General features: G+C 63.3%; 2 protein-coding genes across 2 annotated transcripts; one reads left to right on the top strand and one right to left on the bottom strand.

The window, feature by feature from the left end:
• The first annotated feature begins 1,974 nt into the window (after window positions 1–1,974).
• On the top strand, window positions 1,975–14,038 carry F12 (coagulation factor XII). The gene is made up of 14 exons (XM_030572404.1): window positions 1,975–2,028; window positions 3,923–3,962; window positions 4,334–4,433; window positions 4,823–4,893; window positions 5,833–5,940; window positions 6,415–6,546; window positions 6,849–6,953; window positions 7,920–8,094; window positions 8,258–8,358; window positions 8,429–8,687; window positions 8,797–8,933; window positions 9,882–10,025; window positions 12,870–13,018; window positions 13,883–14,038. The coding sequence occupies exons 1-14, from the start codon at window positions 1,975–1,977 to the stop codon at window positions 14,036–14,038; spliced, it is 1,731 nt and encodes a 576-aa protein (XP_030428264.1).
• Window positions 14,039–16,316: 2,278 nt separating this feature from the next.
• Window positions 16,317–16,775, bottom strand: LOC115656103 (alpha-2Db adrenergic receptor-like). Its single transcript, XM_030572403.1, has one exon. The coding sequence runs from the start codon at window positions 16,773–16,775 to the stop codon at window positions 16,317–16,319; it is 459 nt and encodes a 152-aa protein (XP_030428263.1).
• Window positions 16,776–25,713: the final 8,938 nt, after the last annotated feature.

Here is a 25,713-nt window from a genome sequence, read left to right as displayed (position 1 = left end):
TGACCTAGATGACCTCCTGAGGTCCCTTCCAACCCTGATATTCTCTGACTTCTTGGATATTCCTCTTCAGCACACTTCTGAGTTCCCTGACATCATCTGCCATCTGTGAGATATCCTGGGACACAGGGTCATTAGTGTAGATATGAACTGTCACCAATGGATCCCATCAATTTTGAAAGCCTGTCCAATCTCAGAGCGATGTCTCATATCTTGGCTCCAGGCAGGCAGTGCACCATCCTGTTTTCAGCCTGTCTCTTGCAAGGTTCTTTCAATTCTGAGGACTGAATCCCCAAGAAGGACATTTGCCCATATCAGTCCAAAGGCACCCAGACCCTTACAATTTGGCTGCCCTAGGTAATTGCCTGTGTCTATTAGCCTAGAACAGCAATCTCAGATGGAATGGAAGCTGAGAAGTTTGCAACTGGTGGAGTGATACAACCAGGTGGCTTTGACAACAGGTAAAGGGGTTGGCTCAGGACACTTGTCTCTGAGGCAGTGCAGGAATGTGGGGTCTCGCACATTCATCAAGGTTTAAAGCCAGATTTTAAGGTTTAACTGTATGCTATGCAGGTTACATCCTCTGGAATGGAAGCTGAGCATCAGTTCATCTGCAAATTTGACACCATCAGCTCAGGATTAAACAAAGACTGTGAATGGCTTGCCAACTACAAAATCAGTTTCTCCTCCCTTGGTTTTCACACCTCAACTGATAGAACAGGGCCTCATCCTTCCTGATTGAACTACCTCATTATCTCTAGCTTGCTTCGTGCTTGCATATATATACCTGCCCCTGGAAATTTCCACTACATGCATCCGACGAAGTGGGTGTTCATGGGTATTCATGCTCAGGCTCCAAAACATCTGTTAGTCTATAAGGTGCCACAGGATTCCTTGCTGCCTAAAAAGAAAAGGTGCAATAGAAGAAAGATCAAAGCCAGGTCCCAGGCTGAAAGTCCTGCCTGCAATTGACGGGTGATCAATCACCAAACCCAGAGGCAGCCTGGCCCTGACACAACAAGACCTGTAGACTCTGGATTCAAACTAAAGCCTACAAAAAGGATGGGTGAGATGGGAGACTTTGGAGGGTAACATTCTGCTGCCAACATGAAAGGGCATCAGTGCATGCCCAACAGAGACCCAGCTTCTCCTTGTGCCCGGCTTTCCTGGCCAGTTACCACCACAAGCTACGAACCCAAGCTGCAAACTCAAGCCTTGAACTGAAGCTATTTCAGGACTGGTAACTATGCAGCAGCTGCAGAACATCTGATGGATGTGTGTGAGTGTGTGTGTGTGTGTATAGATATTAGGTATAATGTGTCTGTATAAGAATTAAGATATTAGTTATTGGTCATAAATCAAATTGTTATCATAATAAATGTGGCTTCTTTGTCTTGTCCCCTGAAAAGATCCTGTGTAGTTTTGTCTGTACAACACCATCAAGCAGGCTAGGCAGAGCTAACACTAACTTGTCTGGGATATCACCCAGAAGCAGAGCACAAATTTGAAATACAGATAGTATAGAGCCAATATTAATAACTTCAACTACAAAATGACACATGCATTCAGACAGCATAATCATAACCAGCAACCTATAACCTGGTCTTAGACACCTTATATGACCCCCTTTACATAAGATTTGGTGCCACTACAGGACCTTGGTTGCAACCATGTTCTATACGGTCCCAGATTATATCAATAACGTCACACCATCTCTGGAGATATTTAAGAGTAGGTTAGATAAATGTCTATCAGTGATGGTCTAGACAATATTTGGTCCTGCCATGAGGGCAGGGGATGACTCGATGACCTCTCGAGGTCCCTTCCAGTCCTAGAATCTATGAATCTATAATACCTGCCCCCCGCAGCAGCCCTGGTTAAATCCCACCCCGAAGACCTTTGCTTTGGGAGGGATCGATTGGGGACTGTTTGTTCTGCCTGGGAGCAGGCGCAGCCCCTGCCCTGCACAGCGCCATGATGTCCCTGCTGCTGCTGCTGATTCTGCTGCTCAGCCCGGGGGCAACCGTCCCGGTAAGGTTCCCCAGCTCCCGAGTATCACAACAATTCACTCTGGCTTGAACCCTCGCTCACGCCCAGCCACCCAAGCTGCTGACCCCCAGCCCCCTCCGACTGTGAACCCCAGTTCCTCCCTGCCCCATGCACTCTTAATCCCCAAAGTGTCCCACCAGACCCTGGCTAGTCCTGGCTCACAGTGCCTGGGTCAGGCCTGTGCCCTGGAGAGCTGAGTATAGGGCTAGGAGCCAGGCACTGCTTCTAGACCCAGCGTCACCCCAGGCTCGCTGGGGCCTGGGGCAATTCACGTCAACTCTGTATAGCACACTGAGTGTGTGAGCCCATGGGACCCTCCCCTGCTAAGTGTAAGCCCACGAGACCGGCCCCTCCCCCGCTAAGTGTGAGCCCACATGACCCTCCCCTGCTAAGTGTGAGCCTACGTGACCTGCCCCTCCCCTGCTAAGCATGAGCCCACATGACCCACCCCTCCCCCACTGAATGTGAGCCTATGGTACTTCCCCTCCCCCGTTCATGTGAGCCCATGGGACCCGACCCTCCCCCACTTAAGTGTGAGCCCATGGGACCCTCCCCTCCCTCGCTAAGTGTGAGCCCACGGGACCCTCCCCTCCCCCGCTAAGTGTGAGCCCATGGGACCCTCCCCTCCCCCGCTAAGTGTGAGCCTATGGAACCTCCCCTCCCCCACTAAGTGTGAGCCTATGGAACCTCCCCTTCCCCACTGAGTGTGAGCCCACGGGACCCTCCCCTCCCCCAGTGAGTGTGAGCCTATGGACCCTCCCCTCCCCCACTAAGTGTGAGCCCATGGGACCCTCCCCTCCCCCACTAAGTGTGAGCCCATGGGACCCTCCCCTCCCCCGCTAAGTGTGAGCCTATGGAACCTCCCCTCCCCCACTAAGTGTGAGCCTATGGAACCTCCCCTTCCCCACTGAGTGTGAGCCCACGGGACCCTCCCCTCCCCCAGTGAGTGTGAGCCTATGGACCCTCCCCTCCCCCACTAAGTGTGAGCCCATGGGACCCTCCCCTCCCCCACTAAGTGTGAGCCCATGGGACCCTCCCCTCCCCCGCTAAGTGTGAGCCCACGGGACCCGACCCTCCCCCACTAAGTGTGAGCCCACGGGACCCTCCCCTCCCTCGCTAAGTGTGAGCCTATGGACCCTCCCCTTCCCCACTGAGTGTGAGCCTATGGACCCTCCCCTCCCCCACTAAGTGTGAGCCTATGGAACCTCCCCTCCCCCGCTAAGTGTGAGCCCACGGGACCCTCCCCTCCCCCGCTAAGTGTGAGCCTATGGACCCTCCCCTCCCCCACTGAGTGTGAGCCTATGGACCCTCCCCTCCCCCGCTAAGTGTGAGCCTATGGAACCTCCCCTTCCCCGCTGAGCATGCACATAGGAACCTCCCACAACCCCCTAAACCAAGCCACTCCCCTACACAATGCACCCCCAGCCATGGCAGGAGGCTATTCTCCTGGGTCTGCCCTTCCCAGCACAGATGCACCCCAGAGCCTGCTCCTCGCTCAAGCTGTCCCTGCTGGGCCCCCCCAGGGCTGGCCCTGCATACCGACCCAAGCTTCCTTCCTCATCGGCACCCACACCTGTGAGACTGGGGCCTGGGGCGACCCCTGCGCTATGCAGGGGCCCAACCCAGAGGGACTCTCTGACCTGGCTCCAGCTGGAGAGGGACAGTCCTGGCAGCCGCTGGCCCTGGCTCCTGCTCTCAACTCCTCTCTGGCCAGGGACGGCCCCTGCTTGGCCCCCAGGGGCGAGGGGCTGAACGGCCACAGAGAGCAGCAGTGCCTCATAGCCAGGCATGTGCTAGGTCCTGTCCCCAGGGGCGGCCGTCCCGCAGGGGCCAGCGTGGGGCTCGCTGCACATGCTCACTGGGTTCTGTCCCGCAGGACCGGCATGCCAAGGCCCCGCCGAGGATGAAGGGCGAAGGTGAGTGTCTGTCATGGGCGGCGAGAGCAGCTCCAGCCTAGCGCCAGGGGTCCTGGATGGCAAAGCACGTGCCCGCTGCTGCCTGGGCCTGCCAACACTGGAGGCACTTTGCTTGGGCTAGACGAGCTGTCCTGGGGGGATGGTCACTGGCACTAGCCCAGCTCTCAGCCCTGCTGAGCAGCACATGGCCGCAGAGGCAGCCCCTGGGAGCTCAGGGCAGGGGCTGGGAACTGGTGTCCGCCAGGTGAGATGGGGGCAGGGGGAGACTGTCCATCCCTCCCTCCTGCCAGGGGTGGGGGAGAGAAGGGGCCTGAAGCTCTCCCAAGGACGGACTGTTTCAGGGCAGCTCCCCTTCTGCTTTTGCCTTGCAGTAACAGCAGCCAGTGGGGAGCCCTGCCACTTCCCCTTCCGCTACCAGCGCAAGATGCACCATTCCTGCCTCCGGGACGGCCTGCGTGGCCACCGGGCCTGGTAAGAGCCTTCTGCCCCCTCCTTGTGCCCCAGATGCCACAAAAGGGCCCTCCTTCGGCCCCCGAATGCGGGGAGGGTGGCAGCCCGACAGAGCACCCTTTGGCAGAGGTGAGGGGGCAGGCAGGATGGCTGCCCTCTCCATGCCCATGACCAGCCCCATGCAGGGAGAGCAGAGCCCTCTGGGGACCTGGGATTCACTCCCTTGGGGTAGGGCTTTGTCCCCAGGGCGAGGGCACAGCGCCTGGCGCCACCACAGGCCCCTTGGGCAGCACGTTCCACACAATGCCCAGAGAGCTCCGGTCTAGCCAGGGACCCGAGACTGCCCCCTTGCCTCCCTGGTCTCCGGGGCCTCACCATCGCTCCCCCCTCATTGTCACCTCCCGCGGCAGGTGCGCCACCACCGAGAACTATGACCGGGACCACAAGTGGACTCTCTGTGGGGAGGACAAGAGAGTGACAGGTACAGCGGCCAATGGGAACCCAAGTGACCCCTGCCGGAGGGGGATAAGATTTCCCTGCTCCAGCCCCACATGGGTGGGGGGTCTGCACCCCATGTCCCACTGCCCTTTGCTAACCCATCCAGGGCCGGCCTTAGGGAAAATGGCATCCTGGGTGAACTTGTATTTTGGCACCCTGCCCCCTGTGGGCATGACGCCTCCCACTGTGCCCTGGCCCCCAAGGGCATGGTGCCCCCCATTGCTCCAGCCCCTGTGGGCATGATGCCCTCCCACTGTGCCCCTGGCCCCAATGGGCATGATGTTCCCCTGGCCTCCGGGGGTGCCCCACCCCCCTGGACCTCTAACCCCGTGCCCATGTGGGGAAAGTGACCTGGCTGCACAGATGGAGCTGCTGGCCCTGCTGCTCACTCCCCCTCGAACGCTGCTCCTCTGCCTTGTGCATCCCTAGGGGTCTCTGCAGCCAGCTCACTTTCCCTGTGGGCTGCACAAGGGCAGAGCAGAGAGCAGCAGCTCCTGATGCCTCAGCAGAGCCCAGGTGGGGAAAGAGCTGGATGCCCAGAGCGCTTGGTGTCGCTCCTCCACACCCCCAGCACCCTGGGGGAGCACAGAGGAATATTGGCAAGGGGGCATCACCGCTCGCACACAGACACCCCCACATGTTCCTGAGCACTCCCCCCACGCGGCGCTCCCCTGCCAGCTGAGAGCACTTTCTGTCTTTACACCTCTGCACTGCTGCACAGGGCCCCCGGGGTCACCCAGCCCTAAGGCAGCCCTGGACTCACAACAGGCTCCACCAGCCCCTCCCACTGCTCTGCCTGGACCAGCTCCCTCCCAGGCGCTCGTCCAGGCCTCAGGGCTGGGTCCCGGCAGGGCCTGGCGATCCTGGTGCCGCTGCCCCTTAGCCTAGAGCCTTTGCCCCTGATTCCGCTCTCTGTCTGCAGATCCCTGCAAGCCGAACCCCTGTGAGAACGGGGGTGCCTGCAAGAGCAGCCAGGATGGCTACCGCTGTGTGTGCCCTGCCCGCTTCCATGGCAGGCACTGCCAGAAAGGTGACTGGGCCCAGCACCCACCCCACCCTCTTGGGTCACATAGCCCCAGCAGGGAGCAAATGAGTTGGGACCCTGCTGCCTGCCCACTGCCCTGAGCCCCTGCCCCTGGACTGCCAGCCACTGGCTGTGTCAGACGGGATGGCAGTCACCTTCAAGGGAGGCCTGCTCCAGAACTACCTCTCCAGAGGCAGCTGCTTGCAGCAGGACCCAGCTGGGGGGCAGAGCCCCCCACAGATCAGAGCCACGCACAGCCCCACCAGTGAGCCCAGCTGGCTTCATGATGTCGATCCCACCTCACCCCACCCGGCCGCACCAGCAGCCGCCCCTGGGAACAGGCACTGGGTTGGCAGGAGGCAGGGACTTGACTGGCCTGAGCTGGGGCACGGGCCGATGCCGAGGTGGGACCGGGCTGTGTCTGGGCTGGGGGAAGGGAGGCCCAGCACATTCCCTATTGGCCCCACTCGGCTTTTGCAGAGAGCTGTTTCGAAGAGCGGCTGCTGGTGTATTTCCTTGAGGGAGAGAAGTGGCTGAGGTACCGGTCCCCTAGCCTGGAGGAGTGCCACTGTGCCGGTGGGAAGGCTATCTGCCGGCCAGCCCATGGCAAGGGTGAGAGCTGGGGGCAGAGAGCACTATTCCACAGGGGGAGGGTCCACCCCAAAGAAGGCTGGGGCTACCCTGCAGAGGGCAGGGTGTGGGCAGACAGAGGAGCTGAACAGGGGTGCGGGGGAGGACAAGGGCAGGCAGGGCAGCGGGAGGTGCTGGATTGGGCAGTGGTGATGTGCTGCCTGCTCTGGGGCAGCTGAGCTGGGCACCGTTAGCCAGACTGGCCCCAAACATCTGGTCAGTGCCAGCCCCCAACAGCAGCTGGCCCCACGGAGGCAGCCCTGACACCTGTCTCTGCCCTGCAGCTTGCCCCACAAACCCCTGTCTGAACGGAGGACACTGCATGGAAGTGAAGTGGGAGCCGGTCTGCAGCTGCCGGAATGGCTACGCTGGGCCGTTCTGTGACATAGGTACTGCCACCCAGAGCCTGTGCCGGGGCAGGGATGTGGGGCTGGGCCTGGAGCAGTACTGCACGGGCCGGATCGAGATCCCTGGGCCCCTGGAGGGACTGGGCCTGGTCAAGGTCACAGAGCGGAGATCAGAGCTCTGGGCATCCAGCCTCCCAGAGCCCACGGGGGAGCCAGGCTGCCCAGAAGGGGGGAAAGTGGGGCAATTTGCCCCGGGCCCCACAGGGGCCCCCACAAGAATATAGTATTCTATAGTATTGCAACTTTTTTTTATGGAAGGGGCCCATTGTCACAGTGTGTGGGGGAGACAAGGCCCTGCACCCCTGGCTTCCTGCGATTCACCGTGACACTCAGCCAGTCAGTAAAGCAGCAGGTTTATTTAGACGACAGGAACACAGTCCAAGACAGGTCTTGCAGGTACAGACAACAGGACCCCCCACCAGTTAGGTCCATCTTGGGGTCCCAGGAGCACCACAGCCCCAGTCGGGGGTCAGAGCCCTGTCTGGGCTCCCCTCCATTACACCAGCCAGCCCCTGACCCTCTAACTCCCTCCAGCGTCTCTCACCCAGCCTCTCCCTGGCTCCTCCCCCAGCCTTTGTCCAGTGTCCCGGGCAGAGGTGTCACCTGGCCTCCAACCCCGGTCCTGGGTTCTTGCGTTCCATGCTCAGGTATCCTCCCTCAATGCCAGTCTCCCTTCCCCAGTGCAGACAGTCCCAGCCAAACTACCCTGCAACCTTCCCAGGCTAACACTCCCCACTCAGCATTCAAAGACCACATCAAGAACAGTCCCAGTTCCTCACACCCCTGAAATTGCTTTGCCCCAGGCCCCTTGGATCCTCGGGGTGGCCCTGGCCCAGAGAGGGCTGGAGGTGCCCACATGCTCTGAGAGTGGCCCAAGGGCTGGGAGCTGAGGGATTGCGGGGAGGAAGCCATGGAGAGACACTCAGTGACTGGCTCTTTACTCACCAGACCGGAGGCAGGCCTGTTACGCTGACAGTGGGCTCCTGTACAGGGGCATGGCCCACACCACCCTCTCTGGGGCACAGTGCCTGCCCTGGGACTCTCACCTGCTGTCCCACGAGTTCTCCAGCCGCTCCTTGCAAGACGCACTCAGCCTGGGCCTGGGCAGGCACGCCTTCTGCAGGTGAGCGACGGGCACCAGCCCAGAGAGGGGAGCTGGCAGGCAGGAGATGCGAGATGCCAGGGCAAGGGCTGGGTGAGATGGGCCAGGGTGCTAAGAGCTGGGGCTCAGGCTCCTGGGTGCTGTGCTGGAGCCCGTTGACAGAGTGGGAGGTTCTCCATTGCAGGAACCCCGATAACGACAGCCGGCCCTGGTGCTATACGCTGAGGGAGGAGCAGCTCAGCTGGGAGTTCTGCAGCGTCCCCCCCTGCGAGCGGCACACAGCGGGTAGGCTCCAAGGATCTCTCAGAGGGCAGGGGGGCAGCGGAGCCTCACGTGACCGGCTCTCTCCCCACAGATGCTGTGGACACAGGGGAAGCAGGGACCCAGCCGGAGGCCAAGCCCACGACCACGAGCCCCAGCAACAGCTCTGCTCAGGGCTGTGGGCAGCGGTACAAGAAGAGCTTGTCCCTGAGGAGCCGGGTTGTTGGTGGCCTGCTGGCGCTGCCCGGCTCCCATCCCTACCTGGCAGCCCTGTCCCTGGGGGAGCACTTCTGCGGGGGGACCCTCATCGCCTCCTGCTGGGTGCTGACAGCTGCGCACTGTCTGCAGCACAGGCAAGTCACTGAGCACGGGCAGGCGGGGCAGGGTACACCGGGGAGGGAGCAGGGCTGTGGTGGGCGGCCAGCAGTATTTCCCTCGCTGACGACTGGTCACGTCCTGCAGGCCGAACATCTCCCACATCTCTGTCGGGCTGGGGCAGACCCACTATAACAGGAGTGCACAGGGCTCCGCCGAGCTCCGTGTGCAGGACTACGTGCTCCATGAGAACTACTCCCAGGCCACCAAGAGCCACGACATCGGTGAGCACCCATCCCCTACCCAGAGCCACAACACCGGGGAAAGCCCATCCCCTGCAGCACCCATCCCCCCCACCCAGAGCCACAACACTGGGGAGAGCCCATCCCCCACAGTACCCATCCCCCCACCCAGAGCCAAGACACTGGGGAGAGCCCATCCCCCACAATGCCCATCCCCCCACCCAAAGACACGACACTGGAGAGATCCCATCCCCCACAGCGCCCATCCCCCCACCCAGAGCCACGACACTGGAGAGATCCCATCCCCCACAGCGCCCATCCCCCCACCCAGAGCCACGACACTGGAGAGATCCCATCCCCCACAGCGCCCATCCCCCCACCCAGAGCCACGACACTGGAGAGATCCCATCCCCCACAGCGCCCATCCCCCCACCCAGAGCCACGACACTGGAGAGATCCCATCCCCCACAGCGCCCATCCCCCCACCAAGAGCCACGACACTGGAGAGATCCCATCCCCCACAGCGCCCATCCCCCCACCCAGAGCCACGACACTGGAGAGATCCCATCCCCCACAGCGCCCATCCCCCCACCCAGAGCCACGACACTGGGGAAAGCCCATCCCCTGCAGCACCCATCCCCCCCACCCAGAGCCACGACACTGGGGAGAGCCCATCCCCCACAGCACCCATCTCCCCCACCCAGAGCCACGACATCATGAGTGCCCATCTCCCCCGCAGCATCCATCACCCCACTCAGAGCCATGACAATGGGGAGATCTCATCCCCCACAGCGCCCATCCCCCCACCCAGAGCCATGACACCGGGGAGAGCCCATCCCCCGCAGCACCCATTCCCCCACCCAGAGTCACTACATCGTGAGCGCCCATCTCCCCCAGTCCCATTGCTCCAATCCTGCCCCCCCCCCCCGGTTGCCTGTAGTGAGGATGGGCCCAGACACTCACTCACCAGCTGTTTCCCTGGTGTCCCAGCATTGGTGCGTTTAAAGGCAAAGGCTGCAGGCCGCTGTGCTGAGTTCTCCCACTCCATCTCACCCGCCTGCCTGCCCCGCACCTTGGAGCCTCTCAACGCCAGCAGGCCCTGCGAGATCGCTGGCTGGGGGCACCTGTATGAGGGTGAGTGGGGGCCAGCCATGCTGGGCCAGATTAACCTTTTGTGGCCTGGCGCCAGACATATTTGTGGGCCCCCCTGGGGGCAATGGAGCATGGTAGGGGGGTTGGTCCCTGGAGCGAGAGGCTGGTCAGGGGCAATGGGGCATGACATGGTGGGGGCAGCCCTGCCCAGCCCAGCCCAGGGCAAGGTGTACACAAACCAGCAGTTGCCAGACGCACACTGGCCTGCCTAGCCCTGTGCTGCCAGCGTCCCCCTTCCCCTCGGGGGTGGGCCCAGGCTGTGCCACACAGCCCCCGTCTCCCTATGCCCAGCATCCCCCGGAAGTGCTATGCCCAGCAGGCACCCCACAGACCCTCCATCACAAATGTGCAGTGGCCTGCACACCACCACCCTGCCCAGCACGCTCCCCACACAGCCCCACTACTACTGCCCAATGCACTTCCCCACAGCCCACCAACACTACACAGCACCCCACTCAGAACGCCCACTGCCCAGCATCCCAACACACAGACCTCCCCCACTGCCCCCAAGAGATCCCTCCCCCACTGCCCAGCATCCCGACACACAGCCCTCCCCCACCCCCACAAGGGACTCCACAGTTCCTTGCACCCAAAACACACAAACTTCCCCTACTGCATCACAGCCCAGCACCCTCCACAAACCCCTGGAGACCTACTCCCTCACACCCTGCCCCCCGGCCACGTTCACCAGCCCTGCTGGGAGGTGACGGCGTTTGCCAGGCCGAGCTGACAGCGCGGCCAGGGCCAGTCCAGTGCCAGGGCAGGGAATTGCTCCGGCCCCTTGGGAATGGCATGATTAGCCAGGCCAGGGTCTGCCCCTGCCCCAGCCTGGCTCCCTCACGGCCTGGAGGTAGGGTGACCGTACGCCCCCTTTTAGCCGGGACAGTTCCTGACTTTTTTGACAAAAACAGGCATTTGTCCTGTTTGCTCTTGTCAGCTGATCAGAGCAAACGAACAAATGCCCAGTTTACCAAAAAAGTTGGGTGCACCCCCCTAGCAGGGCATGGAGGAATGTGTGTGCGGGGATGGCGATGTGAGGTGTCAGGCAGTGAGGCTGGGAGATCAGCCCCAGACCTGGGCAGAATGGAGCTGGGGGGTTTGGGGGCTAGCCCTTGGCTGCAGCACGGGGAGCTGCGGGGGAGGGGTCAGTCCCAGCCTCTGGCCACGGCTTGCAGAGCTCAGGGAGGAGAAGAGGGGTCAGGCCCCGGCGGCGTAGAGCTGGAACAGGGGGTCAGTAGCACCAGCCAGCGGCACGGGGCTCCAGCTCTCTCAGCCTCAGCTGTGGACAGGGGGCAGAGAGGAGCCGGTGGGTGGGGCTGGGGGGCAGAGAGGAGCCCTTAGCTGGCCTGTGACCCAACAGGGGTGAGCAGGGAGCAGAGAGGAGCTGGTGGGCAGGGCCAGGGGGCAGAGAGGAGCTGGGGGGCAGTGCCAGGGGCAGAGAGGAGCTGGGGGGCAGGGCCAGGGGCAGAGAGGAGCTGGTGGGCAGGGCCAGGGGCAGAGAGGAGCTGGGGGGCAGGGCCGGGGGGCAGAGAGGAGCTGGGGGGCAGGGCCAGGGGCAGAGAGGAGCCCTTAGCCAGCCTGTGACCCAACAGGGGTGAGCAGGGAGCAGAGAGGAGCTGGTGGGCAGGGCCAGGGGGCAGAGAGGAGCTGGGGGGCAGTGCCAGGGGCAGAGAGGAGCTGGGGGGCAGGGCCGGGGGGCAGAGAGGAGCTGGGGGGCAGTGCCGGGGGGCAGAGAGGAGCTGGTGGGCAGGGCCAGGGGCAGAGAGGAGCTGGGGGGCAGGGCCAGGGGGCAGAGAGGAGCCCTTAGCTGACCTGTGACCCAACGGGGGTGAGCAGGGAGCAGAGAGGAGCTGGGGGGCAGGGCCAGGGGCAGAGAGGAGCTGGGGGGCAGGGCCGGGGGGCAGAGAGGAGCTGTGGGGCAGGGCCAGGGGCAGAGAGGAGCCCTTAGCCAGCCTGTGACCCAACAGGGGTGAGCAGGGAGCAGAGAGGAGCTGGGGGGCAGGGCCGGGGGGCAGAGAGGAGCTGGGGGGCAGGGCCGGGGGGCAGAGAGGAGCTGGGGGGCAGGGCCAGGGGCAGAGAGGAGCCCTTAGCCAGCCTGTGACCCAACAGGGGTGAGCAGGGAGCAGAGAGGAGCTGGGGGGCAGGGCCGGGGGGCAGAGAGGAGCTGGGGGGCAGGGCCAGGGGGCAGAGACAAGCCGGGGGGCAGGGCCAGGGGGCAGAGAGGAGCCCTTAGCCAGCCTGTGACCCAACAGGGGTGAGCAGGGGGCAGAGAGGAGCTGGGGGGCAGGGCCAGGGGGCAGAGAGGAGCCCTTAACCAGCCTGTGACCCAACAGGGGTGAGCAGGGGGCAGTGACCAGGGGCAGAGAAGAGCTGGGGTGCCTGGGAGCACAGCACAAGCAGAGCGGGCTGGGCTTGGCTGGGGCCCCTTTGGGTCCTGGGCCCTGCCCCACCCACTGTGGGGGGAAAAGTGTGGGGCTTTCCCATGCTCCGCCCACACACCAAGCTCCACCCACATGGCCCCACCCACTCAGAGCAGACGCTCCCTACGGGCCATTCTGGCCCACTGGCTGCACGGAGCCGCTCTCTCCATCAGGCTGCCTGACACGGTCACATCTTCCCCGAGGGCCGGCGCTTCCTCACTGCTTACACGGACACTGCGTTTGCTCCCCGCAAGCCCAAGGCCTCCTAACCACTGCCAGCCCAAGAGGGGCGCCGGGCGCATCCCTGGCACCAGCCGGGGTGTCCCTGTGCTGGGTGTCTGTGCCTGGGCTGCGTGACACAGCAGGGTCCCTTGCTCACACTAGTCCCCTCTCTTCTCCCGGGCAGGGGCTGAGCAACTCTCTGAGTCCCTGCAGGAAGCTGTGCTCCCCATTATCCCTCACGAGCAGTGCCGTTCCCCCGAGCTGCATGGGGCCAGGATCACCACAGACATGCTGTGTGCCGGCTACCTGGAGGGGGGCACCGATGCCTGCCAGGTGAGACAGCTGGGCAAGAGGTGCCAGGGGTGGGTCAGCTCCAACCTGGCTGCTCTTCCGGAAGGGACAGCCTCTCCAGCAGCCCCTTTGTGAGCTGAAACCCCGCTTTGCCACGCTACCCTGGGCACCCCCATGAGCCAGACCACCCTCTGCACCTGATTCACACAGGCGAGCCTTGATCTCCAGCTCCCTGCCAGAGGCTGGTGTTAGCTCATCCCTGGGGAATCCGCCCCAAAGGGGAGAGCCGGGGGCTGATTTCTCAAGGGCACTGATGTGTCCTCCCTCTCCCTGCTGTTCCCACCCAGTGCCAGTGGGGGCTCCCGTCGGCCCTGCCCACCCCCAATGCCATCGGGGCTCCCGTCTGCCCTGCCCACCCCAGTGCCATCAAGGGCTCCTGTCCACCACACCCACCCCCAGTGCCAGTGGGGGCTCCCATCCACCCTGTTCACCCCCAGTGCCATCGGGGGCTCCCGCCTGCCCTGCCCACCCCCAATGCCATCAGGGCTCCCATCTGCTGCGCCCACCCCAGTGCCATCAAGGGCTCCTGTCCACCGCACCCACCCCCAGTGCCAGTGGGGGCTCCCGTCTGCCCTGCCCACCCCCAATGCCATCGGGGCTCCCATCTGCCGCGCCCACCCCAGTGCCATCAAGGGCTCCTGTCCACCGCACCCACCCCCAGTGCCAGTGGGGGCTCCCGTCCACCCCGTTCACCCCCAGTGCCATCGGGGGCTCCTGTCTGCCACGCCCACCCCCAGTGCAATTAGCCCCCTTCGACTGCACTACAGGATTCCCCTATGCCATGGTGCCCAAGGGGAGGGGCCAGCCCCAGGCCTGCCTCCTCTGACCGGTCCCCTCATGCTACAGGGAGACTCTGGTGGGCCGTTGGTGTGTGAGGAGCAGGGCCAGGCCACGCTGCGTGGGATTGTCAGCTGGGGCGTGGGATGCGGAGTGCAGGACAAGCCCGGCGTCTACACCAACGTGGCCCGCTATCTTGCCTGGATACAGGGCCACACGGGCTAGTGAGGCTCAGAGCAGGAACTGCCCCTCATGCCCACCCAATAAACCCCCCACCTGGGGCCTGTCACACCTTCGCTTTGCCTCTGCGTCTTTGGGGGAGCATCCCATCAGCTGCCCAGGTGCCCAGCCCGGGCCCTGGAGCAGCTCATGCTGGGAGCTGGAGCTCAGGGAGGGCCTGAGCAGCCTAATGGAGCCACCCCAGCCCTTTCAGAGCAGCAGGGGCTGCGGGACCAAGGGATGCTTGGTCTTCACACTGAGGGGGGGGAGGGGGCTGCTGGGCCCATCGGGGCAGGATGCTCTCAGGAAGCAGAAGGGGGAGGAGCTGGGCATGCGGGTGCAACGTTCCTCAAGCTCCAGCCAGGATTGAGACTCGGCCAGGGCCGCCCAGAGGATTCAGGGGGCCTGGGGCAAAGCGGGGGAGCTGCGGCGCTTGTACTCATCCAGCAGCGATCCGGGTCTTCGGCAGCACTGAAGGTCCACCCACCGCTGAAATGCCGTCCGAAGAGCCGGACCACTGCTGGGCCAGGGCTCGCAGGGCCTGGGACAAATTGCACCACTCCCCCTCCCCCCGGCGGCCCTTGACTTGGCCCCTCCACACTCGTCCAGCCTGGGAGGTCTCTGGCCCAGCCCTGTGCCCTTAGGGTGGCTCTGTGCCCCACCCAGCACCACCCCCTGGCTGCTGTGGAGCTGGCTGGCTGCACCTCGACAGGCGGGCAGCGTGGGGGGACACTGGAGGCTGTGGAGGAAGCTGATCCTGCTCCCTGTGGGATGAGGGAGTGTTCTCTGGTGCCAAGCCCAGCCTGCTGCACCACAGAACCTGGGAGCCAGAGTGGCTGGGAGCTTGGAGCTGGGCCTGGTTCCAGGGGCTTCACACTGTCAGGCACCAGCACCAGGGGAAGGTTTGATGCTCGGGGATTTTCTATTTTGAGCCAGGACGCTGAAGAAACTGGATGGCAACTGACCCCTACATTTCTGAGCTGAGCACAGCCCAGCCCACAACTGGCCTGGCCTGGCCCTGATCGCAGCCCAGCCCCCAACTAGCCCGGCCTAGCCCCAGGTGCAGCCCAGCCCCCTACCAGCCCGGTCCAGCCCAGATCACAGCCCAGCCTCCAACCTGCCTGGCCCGGATCTCAGCCCAGCCCCCAACCTGCCCCTCCCAGATCACAGACCAGCCCCCAACTAGCCTGAGCCAGCCCCCAGCTGGCCCAGCTTCAATCCCAGCCTTGGGTTCAGCCCTGGCCTGCACAGTGTAGCCTTAGTGCAGACCCAGTCCTAGCCCAGTTCTGACCCAGGGGGTGGTAGTAGGGGTAGGATATGGGGCTTGGCGTGTGGGAGATGGGGGCAGGGAAGTCATATGGAACAATCTCCTAAGCAAACCTTGCACTGATGTCACCTGCTGCCCCCAGTGGGCACAGCCCTGGGCGTCACTACCCCAGCTCACTCAGGCACCGCTCCCCTGGCCTGGCTGGGCTGACCACTCCCTGCACCCCAGCCCTGCTGCCTCGGCCACTGGCACTTGCTCAGAGACTTTCCCTTTGGGATGTTTACAGGAGACAAGTTTCAGCTATTGCCAGAATGCCCGTCCCCGGGGAGACAGGGCCTCCCTGAGAGGGCACCTGGGGGCATGGTTATCTGGCCCCCCACACACTTTGGGGAAGCAGAACTCCCCAGGAAGCTACTCTGTTGAGCTGTGGGAAACAGCCCAGGCGGGCAAGCCATGAAGCCAGAGTGGCTGGCCCTAGCCACTTGGGGGCTGGGGAAAGGGTCACCTGGGCTTCTGCTGCTCAGAGACAGGGGTGTCCCAGCCCCATGCTGCTATCTAGGGTCTCAGGAGAGCCCCATGTGCTTTGTTGTTCCACAGGCCCCAGCAGTGGCGCTGTCACCCCAGCTCAGCTCCCTCTCTGGAGGCACTTGTGGTGTAGGCCCCATCCCAGGTCCTGTTCTCTGTCCAGGGCCCAACAATTGCTGGGTGGGACTGGCTGAGCTGGATGCAATGCCAAACATGGGGCCATGTATCTGCAAGCCGCTGCCCCTGGCCCCCCAGGCCTGAGGGATTTTTCCTGCAGCCCCCCCTTCTGCCCCATTATGCCCCAGCTGCTCTTGTGTCCCCCCATCTCAGCCCCCTTCTCTCAGCCTCCCCTCGCAGCTCTGAACTCTGCAGAGGCTGCAGCACAGCAAGCTGGGCCCTGGGGTTCCTGTATTTCGGATTCCTAGAAAAGGGACACTGCCTCAGGGATGGGGGGAGCTGCGGTGGGGTGACTTGCTGGAGGTGGGGCCAGTGTCACTCCCTGTCATGGTGGCAGGGAGGCTGGTGCAAGCCCAGGTTGCAGCACCAGCTGCCAGCACAGTAGCGGTCCAGGCTGATGGCAGACAGGTGCAGGATGGAGGAGGTGCAGAAGAGCATGTCCAGTGCCAGGTAGAGGCTGTACCAGCGGCTGCCAAAGCCCCAGGAGCCCAGCAGCTCATTGGCCCAGGAGAAGGGGATGATGAGAGTGGCCACAAGGATGTTGGCTGAAGCCAGAGACACCAGGAAGAGGTTCTGCGGGGCCTTGAGGGCCCGGCTGGTGAAGACAGCCACCACCACCAGCACGTTGCTCAGCAGCATGGCCAGGATGATGGAGAGCACAGCCAGCAGGATGAGCGCCAAGGCCAAGGGGGAGTGTAAGGCCACCCCTGGCTGCACTCTGCTGCCATTTCCAGATGTGTTGAGGGGAACAGCGGGGGAGCTGGCCTTCTCCATCCCAGCTACGTTCCCAGACCAGGCCGGACCCTCCATGCAGGGAGCTGCCCGTGGGAGGGGGCAACACCACCCATGCCCACCTGGCAGGCCCCAGCATCCTCACCTGCCAACAGCCCTGTGTATGCCAGAGGAGCAGGGCCAGCCCAGCGCTGCCTGCCTTGCCTAGCCTGGGTGCCCAGATGGCAGAGAGCCATGGTCAGACGTCTCCAGTGCCCCAGGGGGAGGGGATGGTCCCAGCACGCAGCAGAGCTGGTAGGGGTCTCACCCAGGTGCTGGAAATGTCTGTCCTCCCAGGGGCTGCTGCCCCCTTCCTTCCTGTCCTCTTCCACGGAGGGAACCAGTGTGCAGCGGGCCGGGCGTGTGGAGCCCGGCAGCACTGCTCCAGCACTGAGCAGCCTGGGTCCTGCCCCAGGACGGGAGGGAGGGGCTGACATGACTGGCTGGAGCCCATGCAGCTGCAGGCAATGGGGAGGAAATTTGCTGCCAACATTTAAAGGGTCCGGGAGTTCCTGCCATGCCCCCTGCCACCAGGGCACTGGGCACCTCCAGCCCCAAGGGGGGGCATACTTGGGGGGAGGGGCAGAGCAAGAGGATGACACTGGGGCCTAGGCATAGTGGATGGGGTGGGGAACAATACTCAAAGAAAGGACTGGGGGGGCTACTGAGGGGGGATGATACTGAGGGGAACGCAGTGGGGGACTAATACCTGAGGTGTGTGGGAGGGGCCCAGGGAATGATACCGGGGAGGAGGGGCCCAGTGGGGGCATGATACTGGAGGATTGCAGTGGGGGGACAATACCCGAGGGGAAGGGGTACAATGGGGGGCCGATACTGGGGGTGCAGCACAGCTGGAAAGGGCCCCAAGGTGGGATTCTGCCTGGCTGACCTCTCCATCCCCACACATTGGAGGAGGGTTGCCCAAATGTGGGGCTGGGGGCAGCTGGCCTGGGCTAGGATGAGCACACACTACCAGACCCTGTGGGGGAGGTGGGCGGGGGGCACTGGAAGCTGAGGGGGGTGTCACAGAGTGTGGGTGAGTCAGGGCCCTGCACCCTGCCATTCACCCTGACTCTCAGCCAGCCAGTCACAGGAACACAGTGCCAAGCGGAGCGTGTAGGTACAACCAGGACCCCTCAATCAAGTCCTTCTGGGGGGTTCAGGGAGCTTAGACCCCAGCTTGGGGTTCCCTGCATTGCACCCCCCAGCCCAAGACAGAAAACCAAAAACTCCTCCAGCAGCTTTCTCCCCCTCCCCCCAGCTCCTCCTCTCCTTTGTCCAGTCTCCCAGCAGAAGGTGTCACTTCTCTCCACCCCCACTCAGGGCTCAGGGTACAGCTCAGGTAGCTTCCTACAAGGGAAGTGCCCCATCTCCAATCTAACCCCCCTGCGACATTCCCAGGGCAAATCCGCCCCACTTCCTGCTCCGTCACAGGGGGCACGGGGAGCTGGGTGGAGGGCACCGGGGGGTCGGCGGGGGCACAGGAAGCTGGGGGGGCACCAGGAGCTGAGCAGAGGGCACCGGGAGGTGGGCGGGGGGCACTGGGAGCTGGGTGGGGGTGCGGGGAGCAGCCCTTTCCGTGACACTGCTGTGAGGGGAGGGCTCGAACTGTTTCCAGGGCACCTCTCTGCCCGGCAGGGACTGCTAAGGACCCTGGTCAAGCTGAGGGCCCGGTGTGCGCAGGGCAGGGTGGACAGGGCTCTGTGGGGTAGCCAGGCATGAGGGTGACAGTGAGTGGGCGGGTGGGCACAAAGGGTTGAAAAGCAGAGGAGAAAGCCCCGCCCCCCAGTGGACAAGGGGGGAGCACCCCTGGCACCCGGCCCTGCACTGATCGCCCCGGCAGGGAGCGAATAGCGAGGCAAAAACACTGCCAGGCAGCGCCTTTATTTACCCACGTTTCCCTCCAGACAGGACAGACAGACATCGCCATTGCAACACATGCACCATGGGCGCCAAGACTGGGCGCTGCTAAGCTACAGGACAGCCCGGGCTCTAGCTCCGGTTAGGTACCACGTCCTGCCACCAGCACGCGGGCAGCTCCTGCCCCTCAGGTCTGCTCCGGCTGGGCAGCGCAAGGTGCCATGTCCTAGGGATGCAGACGAAACAGGCTCAGGCTGACACAGCCACCTCCACAGGGCAGGCACCCCGGCCACTGCCCACTGCTGGGCCACCCTCATCCCAGGCCACGCAGGCCCTGCCCTGCCTGCCTCAGCTCCCGCCTGGGCACTGCCCTGCCACCCTCAGTCCCCGCCCATGGCACTGCCCTGACAGCCTCAGCCCAAGCCCCTCTAGAAGCTCCTGGGCCCTTTCCAGGCTCGGGGTCCTTGAGGGTGCATCCAGACCCACATGAGGTTTGCCAGGCACATGGCCCAGGAGCAGCGCCTGAGCTGGGCCCGCATGGTTCCTGGCCAGGGCAGTCTCCTCAGAACTAATAGGCAGCAAAGGAGATGGCAGGTACCTGGGAGCCACTGGTGTCCTCCTGGCTGGGGAGAGACTTCTGGGGTGTGCGGAACGCCTGGGAAGAGAGCACAGAGCACACAGCCCCACTAGCGCCAGCCTCCTGGCAGGGAGAACCAGCCCGACCCAATGTGGGTCCTCAGAGCCTTCCCCATGGAGAACCAGCCCAACCCAGTGTGGGTCCTCAGAGCCCCCCCTCGGAGAACCAGCCCGACCCAGTGTGGGTCCTCAGAGCCTCCCCCATGGAGAACCAGCCTGACCCAGTGTGGCTCCTCAGAGCCTGCCCTCCATGGAGAATCAGCCCAACCTGGTGTGCATCCTCAGAGCCTTCCCCTCCCCAGAGAACCAGCCCGACCCAGTGTGGGTCCTCAGAGCACCCCCCATGGAGAATCAGCCCGACCTAGTGTGGGTCCTCAGAGCCTCCCCCCACCCCTCAGAGAACCAGCCAGACCCGGTGTGGGACCTCAGAGCCCGCCCCCATGGAGAACCAGCCTGACCTAGTGTGGGTCCTCAGAACCCCCCTATGGAGAACCAGCCCAACCCAGTGTGGGTCCTCAGAGCCCCTCTACCTCCCAGAGAACCAACCTGACGTGGTGTGGATCCTCAGAGCCCCCTCCCCCACGAAGAACCAGCCTGACCCGATGTGGGTCCTCAGAGCCTCCCTCCCCTGGAGAACCAGCCCAACCCAGTGTGGGTCCTCAGAGTCTCCCCCCCATGGAGAACCAGTCTGACCCACTGTGGGTCCTCAGAACCGCCCTATGGAGAACCAGCCCAACCCAGTGTGGGTCCTCAGAGCCCCCCCAATGGAGAACCAGCCCGACACAGTGTGGGTCCTCAGAGCCCCCCCATGGAGAACCAGCCCGACCCGGTGTAAGTCCTCAGAACCCCCCTATGAAGAACAAGCCTGACCCGGTGTGGGTCCTCAGAGCCCCCCTGTGGAGAACCAGCCCGACTCGGTGTAGGTCCTCAGAGCCTGCCCCCCCCAGGAGAACTAGCCCAACCCAGTGTGGGTCCTCACTCAGAGTCCCCCACGACTCACTCAGAGCCACCACCCCCAGAGAACAAACCCTGCCTGGGCAGGGGGTCCCTGCTCAGAACCCCTCCCACCACTGAGCATCCCATCAGGGCTGGTTACCTTCTTGGCGGCCTGGATCTCCTCTGTGGACTTGGAACGGCCTTTTCTGCCCTGCTGCTGGGGGGAGCTGGGCGGCTGCTGGGGACACAGGAAGGGCCCGTGTCTTTCAGAGGGGAACACTCACCCCACAGGACCCTCAGCCGGCTCTGGCTGGCCTGGCCCAAGTGTCGCTGCACAGGGAGGTCTGGCCACATGGCAGAATCGGCAGCTGGCTCCAGGTGCAGGTGGCTCGGGTGGGCACCAGCTGTCAGGGCCCTTTTCAGCCAGCGCTGCTGCTCCTGCAGTCACACTGGGCTGGGCACCTTGTACAGAGGATTGCGGAGCACTCAGCAGCCAGCTCATAACGCGCCCGCAGCAACTGGCAGCACTAGGGGCAAGCAGTGTGCGCCACAGGGCACTGGCATCAGCGCTGAGCTCAGGGGGCCCGGCTCCCTTCCGCAGGAGCACTCTGTGATGTTACACCCCATATTCTTCATAGAAATATTGTTCTGATCTGAGTATGGTATAACTAAGATGTGTTTTATACTAGATGGGTCGTGTGAGGTATCACTGAAACGTTGTTATTTACTGTCTACGTTCATCCAGTGTGTGAATGTATCATTTCTGTATCGGAAATTAGGAATATTCTCCCTGGTGGCTCCTCCATCTTCCCAGGAGTTCCTTCCCGGCAAATAAACCTTGTCTCATGGCTGCTCTGACACCTTGGACACTGCTGGCACTTCTCCACTGGAAACAAAGGCTTCCCGCCTTGTGTACATTCTGTGTAAGGCTGGGAAGCAAGGCAATCTGGGCTCTCCATTGCCTCCTCGCCTGAGAAGAGAGACTGCGGAAAGTTCCTGCAGAAACCAAGGGACTAAGCTCGGGGAAGGCAGGGGCTGAGACCAGGAGTCTAGCCTGTGAAGAGACATAACTGGAACTCTGAGCTGCAGAAACGCTCCAACCTGCCCAAACAACCCTTGGGTGAGAAGTTACTGTGTGTAACCTGTCTCGGCAGCGTATTGCGCTTAGTTTGTGTGGTTTGTTTTATTTGCTCAGTAAACTGCTTTGTTCAGTTTGCTATCCCTTATCATCACTTAACATTTACCTTTCCTAGTTAATAAACTTATTTCTTGTTCATTTCAAAACCCAGTTTGTGCCATTCATATCAGGGGAGGCAAAAAGCGTGGGGGAGATTTTGATGAGCTTGCGTTGTGCAGATCTCCCTGTACAGCACAAGACAATATTATTCTGGGTTTACACCCCAAAGGAAGTGTGCATGTGAGTGCTGGATAAAACCCTGAGCTGAATCTTCCCACACAGAGTTGATTTCAGTCTGTGTCTGCAGCTGGCTGTGGCCTTACCAGTGTGTGTGCTGGAGAAGGCTTGAGTGCCTGGCACAGCAAGGACAGGGTGAGGAAACCCGGGCTGGTGGAACAGGTGAATGCAGTGGGACCCCAGCACATCAAGTGGCATCCCGGACACAGGGTCCAACCTGTTCCCCCCCCGCCCCCCCACGCTACAGCTGGGTTGCGCTGATGCCAGAACCCCATGCTCCTTTCCCCACATAAGCCCAGCCTGGGTCCAGGGCCTGACGGGTGCTGCAGTGACGGGCTTAGCACCTCTGCCAGGCTGAAGGCTCCCCCCAGCCTGTGGTATCTTTGTGCCGGGCTCCATGGCTCCCTGCACCCCAGCTGCACTGAGGACTCACTCTGGTGCAGCAGAAGGTGCTGTCCCGGGGTCCTGCAGGAGACAGGCCTGTCATGGGACTGCTGGCTCTGCCTGCTCCCAGCTGTCTGCCCGTGTGGCCTTGTGGGCAAGCGACTGGGTTGGGCTCAGTTCCCAGCTCCACCATAGATTGCGTGATCTTGGGCCAGTCCCTGGACGTGTCTGGGCTCAGCTCCTGCCCTGTGACAGTGAGATGATAACCAGCTCATGTGTCTCAACTGCAGGGCGATGCTGCCAGGGCAGAGCCTGCCTCCCTGCATCCAGGCACCGCCACAATCCAAGCAGCAGGACAGCCCAGCCGCTGAAGGGTTCCAGTGAATGCATCTGGCCTGGAGGCCAGCAGCACAGGGGGAGCCCAGCTATGGGGCTGGACAGAACTGCTCAGACCACAGGGTGGAGACAGGCTGTTTCTGATTAGCAAGTGTGCCCCCCTGCCTCGGGGGGGCCAGGAACTCCCAGCCAGCCCTGCCCCCCGCTGCACCCCCCTGGCAGGATGGCCTGGCACTCCCAGCGCAGAGCAATCCAGCAAGCAGTGCAGCTGGGAGTAACCCTGCAGTGTCCCTTGCCCACTTCCTTGGTCCTACCCAACCCCCATGTCCACTGGCTTCCAGCTGAGGCTGTGTGCTGCCAGTAAGCCTGTCCCAGGGACAGCTGCAGCGTGGTACCATGGGGGCCATCATCATGGGGATAAGGAGAGCTTGCCAGCGCACTCTGCCTGGTACCTGGGCAGAGCCAGCATGTCTGATGGCATCTAGGCCTGGGCAGGCACAGCAGGATAGGGCGATCCCAGACCCCACTGTGGCGGAACCAGACCCCATCAGGCCCCCTGCAGCCTGCACAGCTAGTGGGATACCCAGGGTGAGTTAATCCCTCCCTCCTCCATTTCCCCAGCCTTTGGCACTAGGGTATGGCATGCCCGGAGCACTGCTGCACTACCCTCACTGGCTTGTGGACCTGCCCCACAAGTGCCCTGGGGAGGTGGGCAGATCGGATGCCCCCCAGGATCTCAGGAATGTCACTATCTAGATTGGCAGCAGCACCCCCCAAACAAAGTGCCCCCCTTCCTGCCAGCTCCACGGGGAGAACCGAGCTGCCCCAGGACCTGCCCAGCCCAGGCAGGTCCCAGGCTGAGGGGCTCTTGCACAGAGCGAGAGGGAGGCAGCCTCGGGACCAGGGCGTGAGAAAAAAGGGTCCTCACCCGTGTCCGAGCCATGGCCTCCTCCCCACTTACTCACCCCCTGCTGGGTGCCTGTTCCAAGCTGCTCCAGGTTGGCAGGGCAGCCCTGTCCCTCCTGCCTGTAGACCCCACCAGCCAGCAGAGCCGGCCTCTCAAACGCTCTGCTGCAGCCCAGTGCCCGCTGTGCGAGGTGGGGCACGCTGGGGGGGGGCTAAGCCCAGAGCAGCAGCATTGCTCAGTGAATACAGGACCCACCCAGACTCTCTCTCCTGCTTCTCGGGGGCAGAGCAAAGGGTCAATATGCAGCCCCTGCCCCAGGACTGAGGCTGCAGCTGCGTCTGGGCTGGAACACAGCGGCTACTGGGCAGCACATGGGACAGTGCTCAGCCGCTTGGGCCGGAAGTGAAGTAGAAATCTACAGGGAGAATAGACGGTAGAATAAGCCCCGACTTCCTGCAAACTCTTCCCCACTCCGGCCAGCCACCACAGCACCCCCTAGCGCTGCCCTGGGACAGACCCTGCCCTGCTCCCTGGGGCACAGCACCCCCTAGCGCTGCCCTGGGACAGACCTGCCCCGCTCCCTGCGGCACAGCACCCCCTAGCGCCGCCCTGGGACAGACCCTGCCCTGCTCCCTGGGGCACAGCACCCCCTAGTGCCACCCTGGGGCCTTGGGATAGACCCCACCCCGCTCCTTGCAGCACAGCACCCCCTAGCGCTGCCCTGGGACAGACCCTGCCCTGCTCCCTGGGGCACAGCGCCCCCTAGCGCCGCCCTGGGGAACAGGGACAGACCCCGCCCCATTATCCATGTCCCCCCCCAGTGCTGCCCTGGGGAACAGGGACAGACCCCGCCCCGTTATCCATGTCCCCCCCAGCGCTGCCCTGGGGCCCTGGGACAGACCCTGCCCTGCTCCCTGCGGCACAGCGCCCCCTAGCGCCGCCCTGGGGAACAGGGACAGACCCCGCCCCATTATCCATGTCCCTCCCCAGCGCTGCCCTGGGGAACAGGGACAGACCCCGCCCTGTGTCCCCCCCAGCGCTGCCCTAGGGCCCTGGGACAGACCTGCCCCGCTCCCTGCGGCACAGCGCCCCCTAGTGCCACCCTGGGGCCTTGGGACAGACCTCACCCCGCTCCCTGCAGCACAGCACCCCCTAGTGCCACCCTGGGGCACTGGGACAGACCTGCCCCGCTCCCTGCGGCACAGCACCCCCTAGCACTGCCCTGGGACAGACCCTGCCCTGCTCCCTGGGGCACAGCACTCCTTAGCGCCGCCCTGGGGAACAGGGACAGACCCCGCCCCGTTATCCATGTCCCCCCCTAGTGCTGCCCTGGGGAACAGGGACAGACCCCGCCCTGTGTCCCTCCCAGCGCTGCCCTAGGGCCCTGGGACAGACCTGCCCCGCTCCCTGCGGCACAGCGCCCCCTAGCGCTGCCCTGGGACAGACCCCACCCCACTCCCTGCATCATAGCACCCCCTAGTGCCACCCTGGGGCCTTGGGGCAGACCTCACCCCGCTCCCTGCAGCACAGCACCCCCTAGCACTGCCCTGGGACAGACCCTGCCCTGCTCCCTGTGGCACAGCACCCCTTAGCACCGCCCTGGGGAACAGGGACAGACCCCGCCCCGTTATCCATGTCCCCCCCTAGCGCTGCCCTAGGGCCCTGGGACAGACCCGCCCCGCTCCCTGTGGCACAACCCCCCCAGCACTGCCCTGGGACAGACCCCACCCCACTCCCTGTGTCATAGCACCCCCTAGTGCCACCCTGGGGCCTTGGGACAGACCTCACCCCGCTCCCTGCAGCACAGCACCCCCTAGTGCCACCCTGGGACAGACCCTGCCCCGCTCCCAGCGTCATAGCACCCCCTAGTGCCACCTTGGGGCCTTGGGATAGACCCCACCCCGCTCCTTGCAGCACAGCACCCCCTAGTGCCACCCTGGGGCACTGGGACAGACCCCAATCCGCTCCCTGTGGCACAGCGCCCCCTAGCGCTGCCCTGGGACAGACCCCGCCCTGCTCCCTGAGGCACAGCGCCCCCTAGCGCCGCCCTGGGGAACAGGGACAGACCCCACCCCACTCCCTGTGGCACAGCGCCCCCTAGCGCCGTCCTGGGGCACTGGGATAGACCCCACCCCACTCCCTGTGGCACAGCGCCCCCTAGCGCTACCCTGGGTCACTGGAGAGGCGCTGATGAGGGAAACGTGCCCCTCGTGTAACCCCCAACAGCCCAGCTCTTTGCAGTATCACCTGCCGTGTTCTCTGCTGCCCCTTGCCCCTCTGCATGGCCAGTCACACCTCCACCCCTGCCTACGGACAGGCTGTAATCCCTGGGCTCTGCAGCAGTCTGCAGGCAGCTGCTTGCCTCTTCCACTCCCCATTCACACACAGGCTGATGAGGTGCTGTCACACGCAGATGAAGGCAGCCAATGTGGAGCAGCCACCTCCTCAGCCGTCCTTAGCATGCAAAG

This window comes from Gopherus evgoodei, chromosome 8 (assembly GCF_007399415.2).
Source record: "Gopherus evgoodei ecotype Sinaloan lineage chromosome 8, rGopEvg1_v1.p, whole genome shotgun sequence".
Classification (NCBI taxonomy): domain Eukaryota; kingdom Metazoa; phylum Chordata; order Testudines; family Testudinidae; genus Gopherus; species Gopherus evgoodei.
The sequence above is the reverse complement of the archived record's forward strand: the minus strand, read 5'-3'. Positions and strand labels throughout refer to the sequence as shown.

Coding starts and splice junctions, on each gene's coding strand:
- F12 (XM_030572404.1), top strand. CDS start 1,975: ATGTCCCTGCTGCTGCTGCTGATTCTGCTGCTCAGCCCGGGGGCAACC. Junction 5,941..6,414: donor TGGCAGGCACTGCCAGAAAG/GTGACTGGGCCC, acceptor CGGCTTTTGCAG/AGAGCTGTTTCGAAGAGCGG. Junction 6,547..6,848: donor CCGGCCAGCCCATGGCAAGG/GTGAGAGCTGGG, acceptor TCTGCCCTGCAG/CTTGCCCCACAAACCCCTGT.
- LOC115656103 (XM_030572403.1), bottom strand. CDS start 16,775: ATGGAGAAGGCCAGCTCCCCCGCTGTTCCCCTCAACACATCTGGAAAT.